General features: G+C 34.4%; 1 protein-coding gene across 1 annotated transcript in view; it reads left to right on the top strand.

The window, feature by feature from the left end:
* ABCA5 (ATP binding cassette subfamily A member 5) overlaps positions 1–16,920 on the top strand; it is an 80,303-nt gene extending 63,383 nt beyond the window's left edge. Inside the window, exons 25-39 of the mRNA XM_049772794.1 lie at positions 911–1,024; positions 1,398–1,532; positions 2,894–2,965; positions 4,239–4,330; positions 7,815–7,941; positions 8,221–8,335; positions 8,594–8,685; positions 10,133–10,308; positions 11,019–11,094; positions 11,276–11,370; positions 12,647–12,766; positions 13,970–14,119; positions 14,482–14,561; positions 15,644–15,699; positions 16,629–16,920. Of these exons, the coding sequence (XP_049628751.1) occupies positions 911–1,024; positions 1,398–1,532; positions 2,894–2,965; positions 4,239–4,330; positions 7,815–7,941; positions 8,221–8,335; positions 8,594–8,685; positions 10,133–10,308; positions 11,019–11,094; positions 11,276–11,370; positions 12,647–12,766; positions 13,970–14,119; positions 14,482–14,561; positions 15,644–15,699; positions 16,629–16,736 (1,608 nt within the window). The 3' untranslated portion in view covers positions 16,737–16,920. The remainder of the gene's footprint in view (positions 1–910; positions 1,025–1,397; positions 1,533–2,893; positions 2,966–4,238; positions 4,331–7,814; positions 7,942–8,220; positions 8,336–8,593; positions 8,686–10,132; positions 10,309–11,018; positions 11,095–11,275; positions 11,371–12,646; positions 12,767–13,969; positions 14,120–14,481; positions 14,562–15,643; positions 15,700–16,628) is intronic.
* Positions 16,921–21,515: the final 4,595 nt, after the last annotated feature.

Below are 21,515 nucleotides of genomic sequence, written 5' to 3'. Positions count from 1 at the left end.
ATTAATTGCATTTCTGTTTACTTGTGAGTTACAGGTAAGTCTCTTCCATATTCATGATTTATATTTATTATAAAGGGAGAACATCTAAGTGATGTTGGGATCTCTGATATGAAACTTAGCAATTTTTCTAGAGAGAATGCTGAAAATTATATGTTAATTTTTTTGTTTGTTTTTGGTTTTGGGTCACACACAGCTGTGCTCAGGAGTTACTCCTGGCTCCACGCTGCTCAGAAATTGCTCCCGGCAGGCATGGGGGACCATATGGGATGCCGGGATTTGAACCAATGACCTTCTGCATGAAAGGCAAACGCCTTACCTCCATGCTATCTCTCCAGCCCTTGCATGTTGATTTTTATAAAAATTTTCAAAATTAAATACTATAGCTAATTAAGAAAAATGAAATTGTAACTAGCTAGTTAAAAATAAGAGGTAGTATTTTGTCATAAAAATAACTACAAATGGCATTGCTTTTTTTGTTGAGCTTTTTTTAGAGGGGGTTCACACTCATTGGTGTTCAGGGCTTACTCCTGTCTCTGCACTCAGGAATCACTCCTGACAGGCTCATGTGATCATATGGATGCTGAGGGTCAAAGCTGGGTTGGCAGCGTGCATGACAAATGCTCAACCTGCTGTACTATCACTCCAGCCCCAAAGGCATTTAGTTAAATGACAATTAGTATTATATTACATTTGTTTAAAGTATGAGCTTTGTTGATTTAAGATAAGTTTTTAAGATAAGAGTTTTGTTGATTTAAGATTTAATGCAGATAAACATGATTTCAGTTTTCAGTGTTTTGTTGAGCAGTAAAATTGGAAGAGAATCACTGAATATTTTAGCACTACCAATGTTTTATATTACATCTTTTGTTAACTTCTTATTTTGACATAAAAATGCATTTGTGTTTTACAGGTGTTTTGCCTAATTGGTTATGTTCCATCAGTTATTCTGTTTACCTATATTACTTCTTTCACTTTTAGAAAAATCTTAAATACCAAAGAATTTTGGTCATTTATCTATTCTGTGGTAAGTTATATTTTATATTCTTTTGTCTCACATGTTGAACATCATAAACTCAGGATCATACTAAACATGGTACTGTGTTAAATAGATGGCTGACTGACTGACTCTGTGTGTGTGTGTGTGTGTATAATTTATTCCATGAGGAGATAATATTGAGATTTCTTTACTACATGTCAAGAATGCCAACTATAGGCTATCTTAGCATCCTTAGCATCCTGAGGCTTTCTTGGCTAATACATTTCTGGATCCTTGTTTTACTAGAGGAAACATAGTTAATACTGAAGTCTAAAATTAGAAGTAATTTTCTAGGAAATTTTCTAAGCACTTTTATATAATTTCTCACTTCAACCCCCCCCTTTTTTTCCCTTTCCTTTAGACAGCGTTGGTTTGTATTGCAGTCACCGAAATTACTTTCTTTTTGGGATACACAGCTACAACTGTTCTTCATTCTACGTTTTGTGTAGTCATTCCAATCTATCCACTTCTGGGATGTCTGATTTCTTTCATAAAGGTAAGTGTTTGGGTATTTAAGTTGTGTAAATTCTTCCTATTTTGATGTTTTAATTCTTGTACTAAGACTTGTTAAAAAAAAAAAGTGAAACCTATAGTCGCCGTGGTTCACTTGAAATTATATTAATTCAGAAATTTAAGATTTGTATAAAGCCTTTGAAAGCATGTCTCTGAATCTTAGTCTCTGGGGAGAAGCTTTATGATATATTATTTGATATCCAACATGATAGTCATGAATTACAAATATAATTTTATTTTCGTGTTTGATGTGGAAATGGTGTTCAAGAATTAAATCAGGTAATTTATCAGGGAAGGTATGAAAGAGAATGAAGAATAACAAGCTTTTCTAAGAAAAGATCAAATAAATTAGTTTTATGAAGTCTAGACATGGAAAGGAATTTTCATGTGATAAGAAAAATAATGTTACTGTTTAAGAAGTTTTTTTAGTCACCCACTTCTTAGCTTTAGTGTAAAGTGTTTAATATATACATCTCAAGATAAAAATATTTGGCAATTGGGATTCTAAAAAGGATTTTTATTTATGGAGAATAGATGTTTGCTAAATAAAATGCATTTCTTTCATTCTAATCCTGATATTTCTAGACATTGTAGCTAAAAGAAAATTACTAATAACATTCCAGATCCCCAATGTGCGAAGTTTTTTCCTACAAAACAATTCTGACACTAATTACCTGGAATTAGCACAAATCTCACAGATTAAGAACTGCTTTTTCCAAGACTGCCTCCCACTTCAGATGCCAGTTGGAAGTAATGAGGTGCCCAGGACACCCACGTTTTTTTTTTTTTTAATCTGACTTGCCTACAGCCCAGTGTCTAATGATTCCTTTCTCAGATTTAATCTGAGATGGGCTGTCATTGCTATGCCACTTTATTAGACAAGTTAGGATACTTAAGGCAAATTCATAAAGAATCCAAATGCTGGTTGGAGCATTGGACTGATATGTACTATCTTCCCAGCTTATGGATGCTGTCACTCGGGAACTCTCCAAACTAGTCTTGGATGTTTATGAAAGTTCCAGTATGTAGCACTACATACTAAAGAGCCCCTAAGCCATGTTCCCTCCCTGGCAGGCAGTAGATAAGGCTCAAAGTTCCAATCCTTTCATCACTTGAGTAGAAGTTGGTTCCACTGGCAGCCTACAAGAATTAGCCCACAAGAATTACCTCGAAAAAGTCAATTGAGCTTTACTCAAAAGGGACTTGTCTTAAACAAGGGAAGAAACTCCTGTCACCCTGATCACTCAGAAGTCCTCAGAGAATTATGATTCTGACCCAAGAACCAAACATTATACCACAGTATCAGCAACAGATAATTTTTCAAAAACATTTTTTTTGTCTTAGATTTCTTGGAAGAATATTCAAAAAACTGATGACACCAATGCTTGGGCTAGAATTGTTGTGGCAGTTATAGTGGTAAGTTTTTTTTTCATATGTTAGCAATAAGAGTCATTTGGTTTAATGTGTGTGTGTGTGTGTGTGTGTGTGTGTGTGTGTGTGTATGTCTGTGTGTCTGTGTGTTTTAAAAATAATGATGCATTGGGGACCTGGAGAGATAGCACAGCGGTGTTTGCCTTGCAAGCAGCCGATCCAGGACCAAAGGTGGTTGGTTCGAATCCCGGTGTCCCATATGGTCCCCCGTGCCTGCCAGGAGCTATTTCTGAGCAGACAGCCAGGAGTAACCCCTGAGCACCGCCGGGTGTGGCCCCAAAAAAACAAAAAACAAAAAAATAATGATGCATTGGGGCTGGAGAGATAGCACGGAGGTAGGGTGTTTCCCTTGCATGCAGAAGGACAGTGGTTCGAATCCTGGCATCCCATATGGTCCCCTGTGCCTGCCAGGGGTGATTTCTGAGCATAGAGCCAGGAGGGACCCTTGAGAGCTGCTGGGTCTGACCCAAAAACCAAAAAAAAAAAAAATTCTGATACATAAAAGTGAAGGTGCTTGGGGACTAGAAAAATAGTACAGCAGGTAAGGCACTTGCCTTGCATGCAGCTGGCCCAGGTTTGATCCCCTGTTTTCCCTATGGTCCTCCCCTGAGCCTGGTCAGGAGTGATCACGGAGCACTGCCAAATGTGTCCTTAAAAGAAAAAAATAAATAAAGGTGCATACAAATAAAGTGTGTTCATTTATGTAGCTAATACACATTTTGGTAGTCATACTTTTATTTATTGAATGTTTGACTTTAATAACTTATTTTTTCTTGTTACTGATTCTACTATTTGCAAGCAAAAAGAAAAGGATTATTGTCTTTTAAATTTTGATAAAGCTAACAACTAGTTAATTTTGTGTTCTGCGTGGGCACTGCTTGTGAGACCAGATCCTACATCAATTTTCCTTGGTTTATATAAATCAGTTTTTAACATTATTATTATTATTTGGTTTTGGAGCCACAGCCAGAAATACTCAGAAATTACCCCTGGCTTTGCACTCAGGAATCACTTCTGGTTGCTCGGGGAACCATATATGATGCTGGGGATTGACCCTGTTTCAGCTGTGAAGGCCAGTGCCTTACCCGCTATACTATCTCTCCAGCCCTCAGTTTATTTTTAATTTATATGACATACAAAATATTGATTAGTTTTATTTGTGATAATTTTCTTCTGTTGGAGGCAAGAAAGCTACTGTATGTGCTCTTCATTCTGTTATAAAAAATGAAGGTTGAACTCCCCTTGTGTTTTCTTTTAGCCTTATATGCAGTGTGTGCTATGGATTTTCATTTTGCAGTACTATGAGAAAAAATACGGAGGCAGGTTGATAAGAAAGGATCCCTTTTTCAGGTCAGTTCCTTTTTTTTTTAAGTTTAAATATTTTATGTATATTGACAGAACTGTGCAGCAGTAACCATAATCTAATTTTAGAGGATTTTAATCAACCCTGAAAGAACCTTGTGCCTATTAGTCAATATTTCCTTATATCCTTCCTTTAAACCTCCCAACCCTGTATGGCTGTTTATATGATTTTTATGAAGACTCTATAGCCAAGCGTGAACATTCATATAAATGGAATTATGTTCGATATAGTCTTTTATTGCATGACTCCTGATTTTTTGTGGTTTTGAAAAACCTATGTTATGGCTGTGAGGGAATAAAAATAACTTTCTCTCTACTCATTTAGAGGTTCTTGGTAATTTCTAGGTGATTTTTTTCTCTACTGAAAATTTCCAGGACTTTTCTAGGTCTCTTTCTAGGTCCTTCAAATAAAAGCTTAATAGGAAATGTAACCTAGAAAAAAGCCAAGTATCATTTCTAAATGGCTGTCAGTGCATTAAATATCCATTTTCAGATAAGGACAAAAGATAAATATTGTAAGATTTAGAGACACCTGGGGTGAGGGTGTGTGTGTGTGTGTAAGAGAGAGAGAGAGAGAAAGAGAGACAGAGTCAAGAGACAGAGAGAGAAGAAAAAGAGAGAGAGAGAGAGAGAGAGAGAGAGAGAGAGAGAGAGAGAGAGAGAGAGAGAGAGAGAGAGAGAGAGAGAAAGAGAATAAGAGTTATTTACTTGGGCTTTCTAGAACATCTGTTTCTTAGAAATAATGAGCTCAGAACAATCCTATGAAAGAGGCAGATTTTGGGGGTGGTTCAGTCTATTCCTTTTCATAGTGTGCTAAAGTATTTTATTATCATTATTTCTCAGAGCAATATTATTTTATGAACATCCCACACTTTACTGTTGACCTCAGACCAAAAGAACTATGAGTTATTTCAAGGACAAAATGGTTCTATAAAGAAACAGCTATAGAGAGATCTGGAAAGTGCATGCCTTTCATGTGAGATAGATGCTAGATGCCAGACACCTCTGTAAACCTCTGGGGGTCCCCTTCTTCTGCTGGGAATGGGGTGTTGTAGTATTCCCTTCTGTCAGGCATGAAGCCATTTTAGTGGGTATGAAGTTGGGTTTTACTGTTGTTTTTTTTTTCTTCGATTTAAACACTGTGATCACAAAGTGGTTAATAGTTGAGTTTCAATATTACTGCTTTTATTTGCATTACCTGATGATTCATGATATCATGTCTTTTTATATGTTATATATAAATAAATATAAATATGTTATATCTATAATTTACATTTCCCCAAACTTGTGATTTCTTTCTCTCTATATATAAATATATACGTGTTTTTCTATTAAAAAAAGGGATCAGGGGCCCGGAGAGATAGCACAGCGGCATTTGCCTTGCAAACAGCCGATCCAGGACCAAAGGTGGTTGGTTCAAATCCCGGTGTCCCATATGGTCCCCCGTGCCTGCCAGGAGCTATTTCTGAGCAGACAGCCAGGAGTAACCCCTGAGCACTGCCGGGTGTGGCCCAAAAACCAAAAAAAAAAAAAAAAAAAGGGATCAGACTGTCCTTATATTCTTGAATTATTATTCAGAATAAAGTTTCTGATCAGATTATTGATTTGAAAATATTTCCTCCAAGTCTGAAATTTTTACATACAGTTTCTTTTAAATTTTAGGAAAAGGTAACTTACTGAAGGATAGATTTTGGTATAAAATTAGTCCTGAGTTTCTCTTTTATTTTTATCACACACAAATACACACACACACACACACACACACACACACACACACACACACACACATTTTTTTCTTACTTATTGCTGAATTTTAACATACCAGAAAACTAAGAAAGTAGAAATAATTGGGTGTTCCTCACATACTTTGCATTGAGCTCTTCTTCCTTTTTGCCTAATTAGTGAATATTTTAGCATTCACATTGGTGCCCATTTTCATAGACTAGCTTTTCAATTTTGGATTTTATGTAAATCAGAATTTTTTTTATCCCACTGAACCTATCTTTTGGCATCAGAGATCTTATTGCTTGTCATCTGTAAAAATTCTATCTTACTTTCCTCCTGTGATTTCACGCCCTTGAGATTTTTCTGTTCTCTTGAATGTATTAGCTAATCCCCAATTTTACATTTTTCCCTAACCTAACATTTTTTCCACACAATTAATCACTATCATAGGCTTTCAGCAACCTCATTTTCTATATGTTTGGCTCTGTCAAAAAATGAAAATCACAAATTTTGGGAAATGTAATTATAAGCAGGAGGAAAATAACATTAAATGCAATTTATTTATCCCAAAAATAAATTCAGCTCTTTCTTTTTAAACAATGTTTGGTGATTCGATCCATTGTTTTGTTTTGTTTTGTTTTTTTTGGTTTTTGGGCCACACCCGGTAATGCTCAGGGGTTACTCCTGGCTATGCGCTCAGAAGTCACTCCTGGCTTGGGGGGCCATATCGGATGCCGAGGGATCGAACCGCAGTCTGTTCTAGGCTAGCACTGGCTGACACCTTACCTCTAGCGCCACCGTCCCAGCCTCTCGAACCATTGTTTTATGTGATATCTTCCAATCTATTTTTTTTTTCAGTAATTATCCTGTCTTTGTATCCCTTACTTTACCCCACCTTATTTCTACTGCTGATGGATGTCCTTTCCATCTCAGGAAACAATCATAAATTCTACATTTTTACACACATATCTATAACTTTCAATAATTTTGTCTTTATTCCCTCTTCCATTTACTTTGTCTAGTTGGGGATATTGTTTAGCCCTTTTACTTTCTCTTTTAATATCTTTCCCTTTGGGATGTTAATAGGACATCTTGGAGATGGAGACCACCCAAATTTGTCCAAGGCCAGACTCATAAACTTTATTTTATGAGATTCATCTTTTTTTTTTTTTTAGTTTTGTTTTTTTGGGTCACACCCGGCAGCGCTCAGGAGTTCCTCCTGGCTCTACACTCAGAAATCGCTCCTGACAGGCTCGGGGGACCATGTGGGATGCCGGGATTCAAACCACCAACCTGCTGCATGCAAGGCAAACACCTGACCTCTATCTTGATCTCTGTCACTTTCCTGTCTCTTCCTTTCGTAGCACAAATCTTGTGTCTCCTCTAGTGTGCTTGGGCAAGCTCATTCATACCCAGACTGTAAATTCTTTGAGGGAATAATCCTTATTTTTTTTTAAATCTTGAGAACTATATGTGTGTGAAAATATTGCTTGACATATATTAGTCAAAAAATTTGAATGAATGAGTGGATTTAGATTATTTTCAAATGGTGTCAATAAATTAAATATATTTAATTAAATTAAATTAATTAATTTAATTAAATATATATAAATAAATTAAAATAGTCTAGCATCTACCTTTCAAACTATAGATTGTATATTTGTCCTATTTTCAATCTTCTCTTAATGTGGGACTTACATTTTTTACTATTTCATTGCTGGGAAATCTACTGCCATTATCTCTTTAGGGCGCTGTCCAAAAAATCCAAAACTAGGAAGTTTCCAGATCCCCCCATCAATGAGGATGAAGATGAAGATGTCAAAGCCGAAAGACTAAAGGTTAAAGAGTTGATGAGTTGTCAGTGTTGTGAGGAGGTAATTCAAATTTTTATCATCTTTATCATTGCATTAAATGTGAAAAGAGCAGCCCCACACTTACAGGTGTTAAAATGAACATTTTCTAAGACAAAACAAGATTTCTTTGAAAAAAAATTATTTTGGTCTACTTCTAAATAAGCATTATTTTATCATAAGTCAATAAGTGCATGACACCTTTTATTAGCAGATTAGTTCTTATAGTTATGAGTTGTATGCAGCCTATCACTTTATGATAGATCCCTTATTTGTAATTATCTTTTTGTATTTCCTTACTAGAAACCTGCTATTATGGTCAGCAACTTACATAAAGAATATGATGACAAGAAAGATTTTCTTACAAGAAAAGTGAAGAAAGTGGCTACTAAATACGTCTCTTTCTGTGTGAAAAAAGGCTGGTGTTTAATTACTATTTTGGGGGGATTTTACACTTGGTGGTGCTCAGGGGTTAATCCTGGCTCTGTGCTCAGGAATCGCTCCTAGCGGTTCTCAGGAGACCTTATGGGGTGCTGGGGATTGGCTACATGCAAGGCAAACACCCTTTCCACTGTGCTGTCATTTCTGCCCTTAATTTTTTTTATTTTTTAAATCACTTCCAAAAGATTAATTTTCAGTCTGACATATTCGATGCTTTTTATTTCTGCTCTTTTAGGAGAGATCTTGGGACTGTTGGGTCCAAATGGTGCAGGCAAAAGCACAATGATTAACATTCTGGTTGGTGATATCCAGCCAACTTCAGGCCAGGTAATTTACAAGCATGTGGGATGTCATGTTTTTTTAAATTAAAGTAAATTAACTGTGATGTGTTGGGATTCTAGATTATGATTTAACTTTTTAATCAAAGCAAATTTATCATGATGTTTTGAGATTCTGATGCTGTGAAAATAACTTACATGGTTAGATTTTTATAGACATATGCATTTACCTATGAATACTTTTACAATTCACATATGGATATTTTTTTTGTTTTGTTTTTGGGCCCCACCCAGTCACGTTCAGGGATTACTCCTGGCTATGTACTTAGAAATCGCTCCTGGCTTGGGGGACCCGATGGGGTGCCAGGGGTCGAACTGTGGTCTGTCCTAGGCTAGTGTGTGCAAGGCAAACACCCTACCGCTTGTGCCACCGCTTCAGGCCCCACATATGGATACTTTTACAACTACAATTATTTGTTTGCAAACTCAATGGAAGGAAATTGGATAAAGTTGTGCGAATACAGGAACTAGTCTCGTCCCTACCACCAAATAGTCCTTATGAGTGTCTCTTCCATCATATACAAAAGTGCTCTGTTCCCATTTTCTGCCCCTCTCTGGCCTAGCTTACTTTATACCAATAACAATAGAATAATTGTTTTTTGGAGAATAACCAGGCAACCAGGCATATTTTTTCTTTCACTTTATATTTGGTGTGTCTTACTTCACAAAAGACTGAAAGGACTTTACCTCTTGTCCCAAATAGTACTTGTAGAAAAACAGATTAATTATGAAGTGCTGGATGGAGGTGGATGATAGTGGGACGGATGGAGGGCCTTTCTCCTTCAGCCCGGGCCACCCGCCTGCAACCCCCTCCAGCTGGAGAGACTGAGGTTCAGAATAGTGGTGGAGAAAAGACTCACAGTAATCAGGTTTTAGGAGACGTGAAGCTTTATTCAAGGCCCTAGCCATCACGTGTGACTCCTAAGCTTTAAAACCTTTTATGCTGGGTCAATAATCAGCCTTGCATTCAACCTTGTCTTTCCTAACTCTCCATCCTGCCAGCACCCCTTCTGCTTCTCTCTTGCTGAATCTCTCTCCAACTCCCCTCCTACCTGTCAGGCAATCCTTTTGTTATCTTCCAAAGACCCCTCCCAGAAATGGGCAGGTCTTACCATCAGGTAGGGTCATGCAGGAAGATGGGGCTGGGGTGACATTACTTACCAATGACACTTTCTTGCTAATCTGAGTTAAAATCTGGGCCCAGGAATGTCCACACAATATTCCCAATTACCCATTCTGACCATGTTATTTATCAGACTCGGTTATAGCTATGTTTATCCTTTATTTGTGAATAGAGTAAAATACTGACCTGCTGTTACTCTTGATGTAAGAGGGCATCTGTTAGAATCTACTCATTGTTTCCTTCATAATACAGAGAGAGCAGAAAAACAAAAAAAACAAAAAACTTCTTTTAAAATTTATTTTTGTTTCTGTAGGTATTTCTGGGAGGTTATTCTTTAGACGCCACTGATGATGATGATTCCACTAAATGTATGGGCTACTGTCCTCAGATAAACCCTCTGTGGCCAGATCTCACTTTGCAAGAACATTTTGAAATTTATGGCGCTATTAAAGGAATGAGCGCAAGTGACGTGAAGGAAGTCGTAACTCGGTAAAATGTAGAACCCTTTGTTTACCTAGAGAATGGTTTATGTGTTGTGTTTTAAAATTGGGTAACAAGCATTTCCGTGGAACATAATTTTCATAGATAATGGTAATTTATTTATTTTTTATTCTTCACAAAATTATAATAGCTGTGACAATAAAAAGGTAAGTTAAAACTTCAAACTGTAGAATTAATGGAATGTATCTGTACTTAATGTTCTAGAAAGTACCTAGTACTAAAAAGCTAATATTAACTGACCTTTTTTTTTTTAATTTTATTTAAACACCATACTTTTCAAAATTGTATCTCCTACAGTTTCGGGCATTTAATATTTGAATACCATTCCCTGTGCGACCTTCCTTCCACCAGTGTTCCCACTTTCCCACTCACCCCCTCACCAGCCTGCACCACATAGTTTCTATTGCTTGTTAAAACACACACTAACTATAAAATTACTCTTTCATTAATTATTCCCTTTGTAGTGGGGGTTGTTGCTGGGATAGAGGAGATGACACACATGTGCTGACTCTTTGGATGTTTCACAATCACACTGAGTCTTTTTCCCTCATCAAGTTATTAATTTGTTCAAAGCAGTGTAAATTAGAGGTCTAATATAGTAAACTTCAGTGAAATGTGCTAGACAGCAATCACACTATTTATATTCACCACACACTCATTTGTGTGTATGTGTTTTTTTTTTTTTTTTTGTTCTGCAGAATAACAAATGCACTAGATTTAAAAGAACATTCTCAGAAAAATATAAAGAAACTACCTGCAGGAATCAAGCGAAAGGTACTTTTGTTAAGTACATAGGTGTATGTTTTATGTTTTATTGTATTTATTTATGTTTTATTATATTTATTTATGTTTTATTTATTTGTATGTTTTATTGAGAATTTAGTGCCTGATACTTCCTTGGTAGGTTACTTAGATGACTTAGTGCTTCCTTCCACCCTGTTTTCTTTCCATTTAGTTGTGTTTTGCCCTAAGTATGCTGGGAAATCCTCAAATTACTCTGCTAGATGAACCATCTACAGGTATGGATCCTAAAGCCAAACAGCATATGTGGTGAGTATGACATTAAAAGACATATAAGACACATGATAGCTTGTATTTAGAATTTAGAGAAAGAGAATCAGGTATATATTTTATGGTAATGAATGGTTTTATGTTGGTTAAATATACATTTTTAATGTAAAATCTTATGGGAATTAAAAATGATGAATTTTAACTTCCCATAAACATTTTTAAACTTTATATTTATCCATGAACTGCTAATATTTATTTATTTCAGGAAAAATTTAATATATATACAGTTATTAAAACAGAGTACATTTGTCTCAAAGTTTTTCTCTTTTCCATTCTCTCTTTCTCTTCCATTCCTTTCCCTCTTTATCCCTTTTTTTTTTTTTTTATCTTCTTCGATGTGATTCTAAGATATCAAATCCAGGGCCTTGAGGTGTCTTATACCATTGAACCATATAACAGCTTTGAAAGTTTTATAGAGTGTTATCCCCCAAGCCAGAGACCTAGTACAGTGAGTAAAGCATTTGCCTTGCATACAACAACCCAGCTTGAATCCCTGACACCCCACATGATCTTCTGAACCTTGCCCTGGGCCCAGAAACAGGACAAAAGACCATCAGGTGTAGCCCCCCCAAAAAAAAAACAAAACAAAACAAAATTTTTTCTCTAGTCACTTAACATATTAAAAAATATTACTCATAGTATTATCTTCAGTTTTAGTTAGACTTTCTCTTAAAAATTCAGTGTTGGGGCCGGCGAGGTGGCGCTAGAGGTAAGGTGTCTGCCTTGCAAGCACTAGCCAAGGAAGGACTGCAGTTCGATCCCCCGGCATCCCACATGGTCCCCCCAAGCCAGGGGCAATTTCTGAGCGCTTAGCAGGAGTAACCCCTGATAATCAAACGGGTGTGGCCCGAAAAACCAAAAAGAAAAAAAATTCAGTGTTAATCAACCCTTTGAGTATAAATTTTTCATATCTGAAAATATAAGAGCTGTTCTTATGTGCACATTAAAATTTTTCTATGATTCTGTGGCTTTTATTTTTATAATACAATATGTAATCAGTTTTTTATAACTCAAATAACCTCTTTTTGAATTGATTTTCTAACATGGGATTATATAAAAATCATGGAGCCACTGTTTGATCAGTTTTCAAAGGGCAGGGTTAATAACTTAGATGAATCATAATTTGCTGGGCTATGATAACTGTAACAATTGGGACTTGGATATTTTAAATTAATCTAATAAAAGATATGGCTTTTTAAAAATGCAACTATTTAGATTAAAATTCAGATGCCTCATGTTCTTACTTGATTTGCAGGCGAGCAATCCGAACGGCATTTAAGAACAAAAAACGGGCTGCCATTTTGACCACTCACTATATGGAAGAAGCTGAGGCTGTCTGTGACCGAGTGGCGATCATGGTGGCCGGGCACTTACGGTATGTGGTTGAGCAATGAACGGCAGGTGGGAGATAGATTTTTGAATAGCATTTCAAAAACTTATTGTAATGCATCTTAATTGAAATGTTTAAAAATGTTTCAGTGAAATGTTTAAAAATAAGTGTTTCCTTCTTGAGTCTTCAAATCACTTAGCCTTCTAAATATTACTTAGCAATTTATTCATTCTGTGCTCCAAAGTAGCTGGTTGATTTTTTGCATTTGCAATTGGCTTCATTCAACAAGTTGGAACTTTATTTTTCAAAGTTGTTAAGTTTTGGAACTGGAATAAGATAGTAAAGCTTTGCATGTAGCCAGCCTGGGTTGGAGCTCCCATATCCCATCTGGTTCCCTGAACCCTAGCAGAAATGATCTCTGAGCACAGACAGAGAAAGAAATAAACCCTGAGCACCACCTGGTGTTTCCCCCCTCCAAAAAACCAACAAAAATAAACAAAAATTGTGGAGCATGATGTTGGATCATAACCCAAAGCTATTAGTGTATTTTGACATTTATAATATATGATCATATAACAAATGAATGTGGGAAAAGGCAACTCATTTGTACCAAAAGTAGAAATCCCCATCTCCCAAGAACACACTTAGCAAGTCTCTACTAACATATGGAAAGGGGAAAAGAGTAACTAGAGGAGAGAAACTTGAAAATATTACATCTGCCCAACAACATCATATGAATATCATATAATTCTTGATACAGTGCAATGAGAACAGCGCTTAATTCTAGTTCTTCACAAACCTGTAATCTCAGTGAAATCAAGAAAAAAAATAGTAGACTATTCTTAGTGAGAGAAAACAATCTACCAAAAACCCAACCAGTTCTCAAAACTGCCCAAGTCATAAAAAAGAGGAAAAGAGTAAGAAACTGATAGACAAGTAGACTAAGGAAACATAACAACCAGTGTAGTTGCCATCTTGGTTAGATCCTGGCCCAGAAAAAGAAGCATTATAGAAAAACCAGGGAAATCCAATGAAAGTTAAATTCCGTTCATGGCATAAGATAACCATATTAAGGAACTGAAACTGAATAAGGGATAGCAGGAGCTGGTCCCACTATTTTTGCAGCTTTTCTAGAAACTTAAAAGCATTCTGCTAAAATTTTTCTTCAGCGCATTCTTTAAGTGAGAAATCTTTATTTAGCATTGACAAGTAATTTTATGTGGAACTTCCTTTTAAAAATGACTACAGATGTATCGGGACAGTCCAACATCTGAAAAGTAAATTTGGAAAAGGCTATTTTCTGGAAATTAAATTAAAGGACTGGATAGAAAACCTCGAAATTGACCGTCTTCAAAGAGAAATTCAGTATATTTTCCCAAATGCAAGCCGTCAGGAAAGGTAAAGATTTTTAAATTTCAGTTATATTTTTCGGTATCGCAGTCATAAAGGGCTTATTAAAGATTGAAGGAAAGTCTTATTGTTATTAATCTTGGGCTCATGTAGTCTGATGAGTAAAATTTTTTATGGAAGTTAGTTTTCTATGTTAATCTTTCTATATTGGATAATACAGTATGGTTAAGTACCTATTCATGAATAATGTAAATTACTACGTTATACATAAAAATATTAAGCACTAAAGCCAGTACTTTCTAAATATAAATAAACAGAACTTACTGAATTTTATTTTGAACTTCAGCATTAAAAAAAAATAGTGAATTAAAATTTTTTCTCATGCATTCTTTTTGTTTGTTTGTTTTTAGTTTTTCTTCTATTTTGGCTTATAAGATTCCTAAAGAAGACGTTCAGTCCCTTTCACAATCTTTTTCTAAATTGGAAGAAGGTAATTGATATTTGAAAAACCATTATAAGGAGATTTTAAAATGCCAAAATAACTTTATTTACAAAGTTTAGAAATTGGAAATCAGTTTATCAGAGAAACTAAACTCTTGTAAATAAAAACATATCATTCTACAAAGTAAGTCTAATAGTCTAAGATAAAGGTAAATGTTCATACTGTAAGGGATTGTAGATCCACTGTGAGAATCTTTTATCTTTAGTGGACAGCAGTTTTACCTCCTGCATCTTTGAGGTCGTTCAGCTTTACCTTTCAACTTTACCCATCAACTAGTTTAGTTCCAAAGTAGGAACATGCATTTCTTGAATCCTTATTTCTCATGGGGCTGTGGAAATAGCAAGGATTTCAAGACTACAGTGACAGCAGGAGAGAAAAATTCATAGTGGAAGGTGGTGATCACTCTTCCATGTTTCAAAGCTTTTTAATCTGGCATTGTAAGCATAAAAAAGATAACTTTATCCCAGTACTTACCATATATACAGGCTGATACAGTAGAAAGAAGCTCCAGGATGAGCCAATTACTCATTTACAAGTTATTTTATGGTAGTTATAAACTATGTATCATGTATATTTCCTGAGGATGCTTTGAGTGGTTTAGAAGAAAGCTTGCTCTTCTAAGCCAAGAGCAATTGAATCAAAAGAGCAAATAGAAAACCATCAATTTGAAGATAGAATAGACTGAACTAAATACTCAGGTCGATGACCAGATATAGGATTGACATCCAGAAGGTAGTTTGAAAAAGTCAAACACAGACTTTGTTGGAATGGGGAAATGGGAGATAGGAACCAGCAGTCAAGAGACACGGGAAAGAAAAAATTAATAATGAAGAAGAAAAATAAAGCAGGTTAAAGATGAGAGGCACAAGAGAAGGTGGAAAAAAATTCCTGGTAACATTAAACATATTGAAAGGGAAAGAAAGCAATGAAAGGAAAATGTTTGGGAAGCTTGGAGTTGAAGTGAGTGATGACTGAAATTGAAAAAAAATTATGAATTACCTAGTTGGTTATTGCCATTATTATTATTTAAAGATATTGATAAGTAATATACTGTTTTTATATTTTAATAGCTAAACATACTTTTGCCATTGAAGAATATAGCTTTTCTCAAGCAACATTGGAACAGGTACATTCAATATTCAATAACATTCAATATTTTTTAAAGATTCTGTGAATAAATAGAATAAAGTACATATTCAGGCAGGAGAAGAAGAGCAGGCATATTTTGTTCTAGGTTATTTTTAAATCAGTGCCTAATTTAAAAACATTATGATCCCTATTATGAATAGCTCTGGGGTTTTTTTCAGCAAAAATATGGTTTGTAATAAAGATATGTATTATTAGCATATTTAAAATTACAGTTGCCCAAGTATTTATACTTAATGTTTTATGAAAATCCTATTTCAAGTATATATTCATCAAAAACCATCTGTTCTTGTGTGACAGTGGAGATGATCCCATTTAGATAATAACAGCCACAAATCTTTTGATACTTAAATATTTATAGATACAGACTAACTTTTTAATCTAGTTAAAAATTATGCTGATTGCTACTGGTGGCTATTGTTTTTAAGTAAAAGCAGATTATTTTATTTGGAGGTACTGAGAAAGAGGATAAAAAAGAGTAAATGCTGTTAAGAGAGAGTATGGGGGCTGGACTGATAGCACAGTGGTAGAGCGCTTGCCTTGCATGCAGCTGACCTGGATGGCCCCAGGTTCAAGTCCCAGCGTCCCATATGGTCCCCCATGCATGTCAAGAGTGATTTCTGAGCACAGAGCCAGAAGTAAGCCCTGAGTGATGCCAGGTGTGCCCCCCCAAAAAAACAAAAAAGCAAATAAAAAAAAGAGAGAGTGTGGTCTTTTACAAAGGTGGGGAGAGCCCCAATACCTAACCTGCATGAAAGTAGCTAAGTCTATATATCAGGAGAGGAGATGCAAGTGACATGCTGCCCAGGCAGTATTGTGCTAAGTTTTTATTAACTAAATTTTTATCTATTTAAAATTGCTGCTGATTGCTCTACAGAATCCTGTATTCATATATTTATTTTCATTTAGGTTTTTGTAGAGCTCACTAAAGAACAAGAGGAAGAAGATAATAGTTGTGGAACTTTCAACAGCACACTCTGGTGGGAAAGAACACAGGAAGACAGAGTAGTATTTTGAATTTGTCTGGTGTCATCTGCTCACTATATTTATTTCTTTTTCACTCGATTTTGGTTGGGAAAACTTATTTGAGTGATCACTGAAGAAACATGAAAGCAGTTGTTGTTTTTTTTTCTAATTTTTCTAATTGAATATTGTGGTTGTTTATTTTGCTTTTCTTTAAATAAAATTTCTGTATAATTAATTACACACTTCATGTTCTTCTCTGACACAGACTGAACTGTAGTATATTTGTAAAGCAACGTATTGGCATGTTTTGCTTTTCTAATTTACGATTTTAGGAAATTTGCCCCAGAGGTAACGTCTTTTTCTAAATAGGAAAATGAGTACACAAAAATGCAGATAAAAGAAACCAGACTCGTTTTTGGTTCTCTTTAGGTTCTAAAATAAATGTTCTACTTAATGAAGTTGACATTCTAGAATACTGAAGCATAAACTCTAGACATGCAATACGGCTAAAGTTTTGCAGGAAGTTTTAGGCAACACACATCAGTCATAATAAATGGATTGGAATCTTGTTTTATTTGATGACTTCAGACATCGAGAAGTTAAGTCGAAAGGTTATATTTCTTTAGTTAATAGCAATCCAGGGGTCTTTTAATTATTCTAATTAAAGAAAGACTATGGCTAGAATTTTATCAGTAGCAGTCTGATTCTTTGCCTGTGACCAGAAGACCAGACATCTATACAGTTGAAATAATTAAGCTATACCTTTCAACCATTCATGGAAGATAACATTTTTTTGCATCTTCCTTCCAAACACATTTCATTTTAGTCCCAAATAAAATAATCTTTATGGCAGTACCCTTTTTTATTGGCAAAACTTTTTAATTCCATATCCCTATAGAATTGTATCTCATTGTGTAGATTTATTTAGTATCACCTTAGATTCACTTTGGAATATGGAACCAGTGTAAGTTAGGTTTTGGGGGCCCAATTAAAGATTAACAGTCAACTTGATAACATTTCACTTAAGTCAGAATTTCACTCTGTGGCATAATTGAAGATTATAAAACATATCATCTTAGAATTACTTCTTATAGAACACATATATGAGTGATAAGATTAGAATAGCATAAATAATACTAGTTGGCATTATATTTCAATAAAATAGAATGAAAGCCAGTGCTTCAGGAATGGAATTATTGTATTACAATAGAACAGCAAACCAAAAGATCTAGTACTGAATTACTACAAATAAGCAAGTCCTTTCAGGAGGGTAGGGACTACTTAACAATGGTAAAATTTAATGAACTTTTAAGTCTGATTTATAGTAAGATATATATGATTTTGTAGTTTCAGTAGCATTTGGGAACAAGACAAATAATACTAAAAAAAAAACCAACCTACTTTAACAACTATCTCAGTGGTTTGCTAAGCTATTTAAATCAGCTGTCTTTATATCTTTGCTTGGCTTTTGTAACCACTCCCTTCAAACTTATTCATGCAAAATGTAGTTGGTCCTAGGTTTTAATCTCTTCTATCAAAGCCACTTGCCTCCCGGTACCAAAGTTCTGGTTCTTGCTCTAAGAATTTCATGTTTACATCTTGATTAAAAATCCCAACTTGTACTTAATTTTAAGACTGCATGATGACATTTGATAGACGTCTTTACTGTTGTAGATTAATAAATAGCACATTGAATTCTCTCAGCAAGCCATTGCTAAAAGGTGATGTAAATTTACAGGGCTGGAGTGATAGTACAGTGGGGCAGGCAATTTGCCTCGCAATGTGGTCAACCTAGGTTTGATTCCCTCTTACCCCAATATGGTCTCCTAAGCACCACCAGGAAGGATTCCTGAGCCCAGAGCCAGGAGTATGCTCTGATAACTACCCCAAAAACTAAAATGTAAATTTACAGACATCTTTTAATGCCTAAGATAAATACCTGGGGCTTCTCTCTTTTTTTTTAGTTATCTTGACTACTAAAAATAATAGTATAGAAAACAAATATAGTATACTAGAGTATTCTATAAAAAGATATATTTTTAGAAACCTGGCCTATAAAGAAAGATGTGCTATTTTTGGATAAGAGCACAACGAATATGGAACATTACCTGCTTTTTCACATTTATTTGTTCACCTTTACTTTATATCTGTGAATATATAAAAGGCATAAAAAATTTTTATTCTACAAAGTGAAATTTCAGGTAATACTATTCCAACTAATGTTTTCATTTATCTTTCTTTCCCATTATGGTGCCTTTGTTGGTAGACATCTTGAGTTAATTTAGTCTTTTTTTTTTAATTTATTCAGAGTGAATATATTTAATCATGTTTTTACCATGATTACTAGGAATGTTCTGTTCTGTTTCCTATCTTCCCTATTTAGAAGTGCAATTTTACTTAATATTTAGGAAAAACAAGAAACATGGAATGATAAGAATATGAGACAGAAAGTCACATATAATGTAGCATTTAATCCATACTTTATGTGTTAATTTGTTTAAAATACCAAAAATTAATTTTCTCATTATTTTTCTATATAATTAGGAACCAACATAAATGCAAAATATTAGATAAAGTTGGAAACAACAGTTCATACTTTCATTCCTGATAAAATTTAAGGTAAATACTGGAATTTAAGTGACTGATTACTGATGGTAGACAAACTTGTCTCTGCACTGACTAGGATTTAGGCACTTGGAAAAAAACAAAATATTTTATGAGTTTGAACAATACATTTCACTATGGGTTCTTGATTTTATAATTTGTTCTTAATAAGATGCTGTAGATATATTTAAAACCATTTTTTCTTTAAAATTGACACACACGATCAGATCAGCATTTTAATTTTAATCATTAATCATACGTTAAGTTAATTAAAAAGACATTTTAGTGATTATTTAGAACACTGGGTTCTTTGAACAGAAAGATGACTATCAGTTTTGGTACCGTCACATTTTATGATATAACGTGAGGAAGGCAGATGCTTATATAACTAATTGGATTATATGGTACATGCTTTGCTAAAGCGATTATACTAGAAGCACAGTTCTATTATGGTAGCTGTTTGATTTTTCTTGTTCTGAGATTGGTCAGACAACATTTTATTTTGGATGTATCCTGAATTTAATAAACTGTAATTATTTTCATGTAACACATAAATGGCCATTAATTTTTGGAAAAAAAATAGATATAGTTATCTTAAATTATTTTTAATATTGCTAACATTAATTTTTTTATTTTCTTTCCTGAAAGAACACATTGCATATAATGAAAGACTTTTTTTCTCAGGGGAATAATTTTTATATCAGCAAAATTGACTTATTTTTATTCATAACGTGTTACATGTAAGTAATTCTCAATGCTACGTCTTAAGCAAAATAAATATTAGTAATAAGCTTTAAGAATTGAAAACTGAAGACAACTCTTCGTTTTGTATATTGAAATGAATTCTTTGTTATTTCATATTAATAAATAATGAGCTCTCATATTAAAAATGAAGAAAACAACTAGCACTAGTGTTAGTAAATTTTTTAATTCCCAAGGGATGTTTTAAAGCGTCAAGGGAACAGTGGCAGTTACTTGCATTTGAGTTTGTTTTGCTATTTTACATTTAATTTAGGTATTCGTATAGGTTTTTTTAATCTCGGATCTATTTTGTGCAAATATAAAGTACTTTAACTTACATTTTATTACATGTGGGAATGATGTATTCATTCCCAAGTATTTGATGTTACCTTTTATTTAATCAACTTTATTAGAATGTTTGAATATATTTGATGCTCTCAGGCAAGATTTTTTATTTGCCTATTTTAGAAAAACTTATTGTAGTAATATTGGTTTGAATATTAAATGAGTTTCAGACATAACATTATAATTCAGCATCATCAGTGCACACTCCATTATTGGTTGCTTCTAAAAATCTACTTTTCACCCACCACCCTAGAGTTGATGCCCTTTATCTACTTTGCCCACTTCCTCTCTGGTTACCACCATTTTGTTCTTAGTTATCTATCTATAGTTTTGTTCCATTGATGTATTTGGTTTATCTTTTATAGGAATGAAATCATGTCTTTTTCCATCTGATTTATTTCACTTAGAATGTCTTCCGTGTCCCATCCATGTGTGCAAACAGCAACATTGAATGCACACCCACATTACTCATGTATTCCCAAATGTAATTCTTTTTTCTTTGTCTACCACAACTTCTTCATCCATTCATTATCTTTTAAAGGACACTTAGATGATTGCCCTGTTTTGACTATGAAAAAAAATTGCTATTATCAAGCTAAGGTGTATATACCTCTTTGCTTGAGTGATTTTGTATTTGTGGGTAAATACACAGAATTGAAATAGATGGGTCATATGGTATTATTATTGCTAATTTTTTCATTTTTTCATAATACTTATGTTTATTTATATTCCTACCAACAAAGTATAGGGGGTTCCCTTTTGCCCAGACCCTCAGCAACATTTATTTTTGTTTGTTTGGGAAGTCTGAGGTAGAGGGTTTCACTTCTTTATAGAAGCTATTATTACAGGTGTGACATGACATGAGATATGTGACAGCTTTTCTCTGTTAAGTGATGAGGATTTTAAAAATGTGCTTGTAAATTTTTTGCATCTTTTTTTGAAGTATATATTCAGATCTACTTTAAAAATTGAGTTGTTGGTTTATTATTGAGTTATATGAGTTCGTTTTGCATCATACCTATTAATTTTCCGTCTTGAGCGAGAGGCAAATCTCTTCTCCCGTTCATTAGGTTGGCCTTTTGTTTTTATGATAATTTGCTTGGATATAGTCCCACTTGTGTATCTGAGCTTTTTGTCCTT

Source organism: Suncus etruscus, chromosome 1 (genome assembly GCF_024139225.1).
Source record: "Suncus etruscus isolate mSunEtr1 chromosome 1, mSunEtr1.pri.cur, whole genome shotgun sequence".
NCBI lineage: Eukaryota > Metazoa > Chordata > Mammalia > Eulipotyphla > Soricidae > Suncus > Suncus etruscus.
Note: the sequence above shows the minus strand (reverse complement) of the source record. Positions and strands in the feature narration are given on the sequence as shown.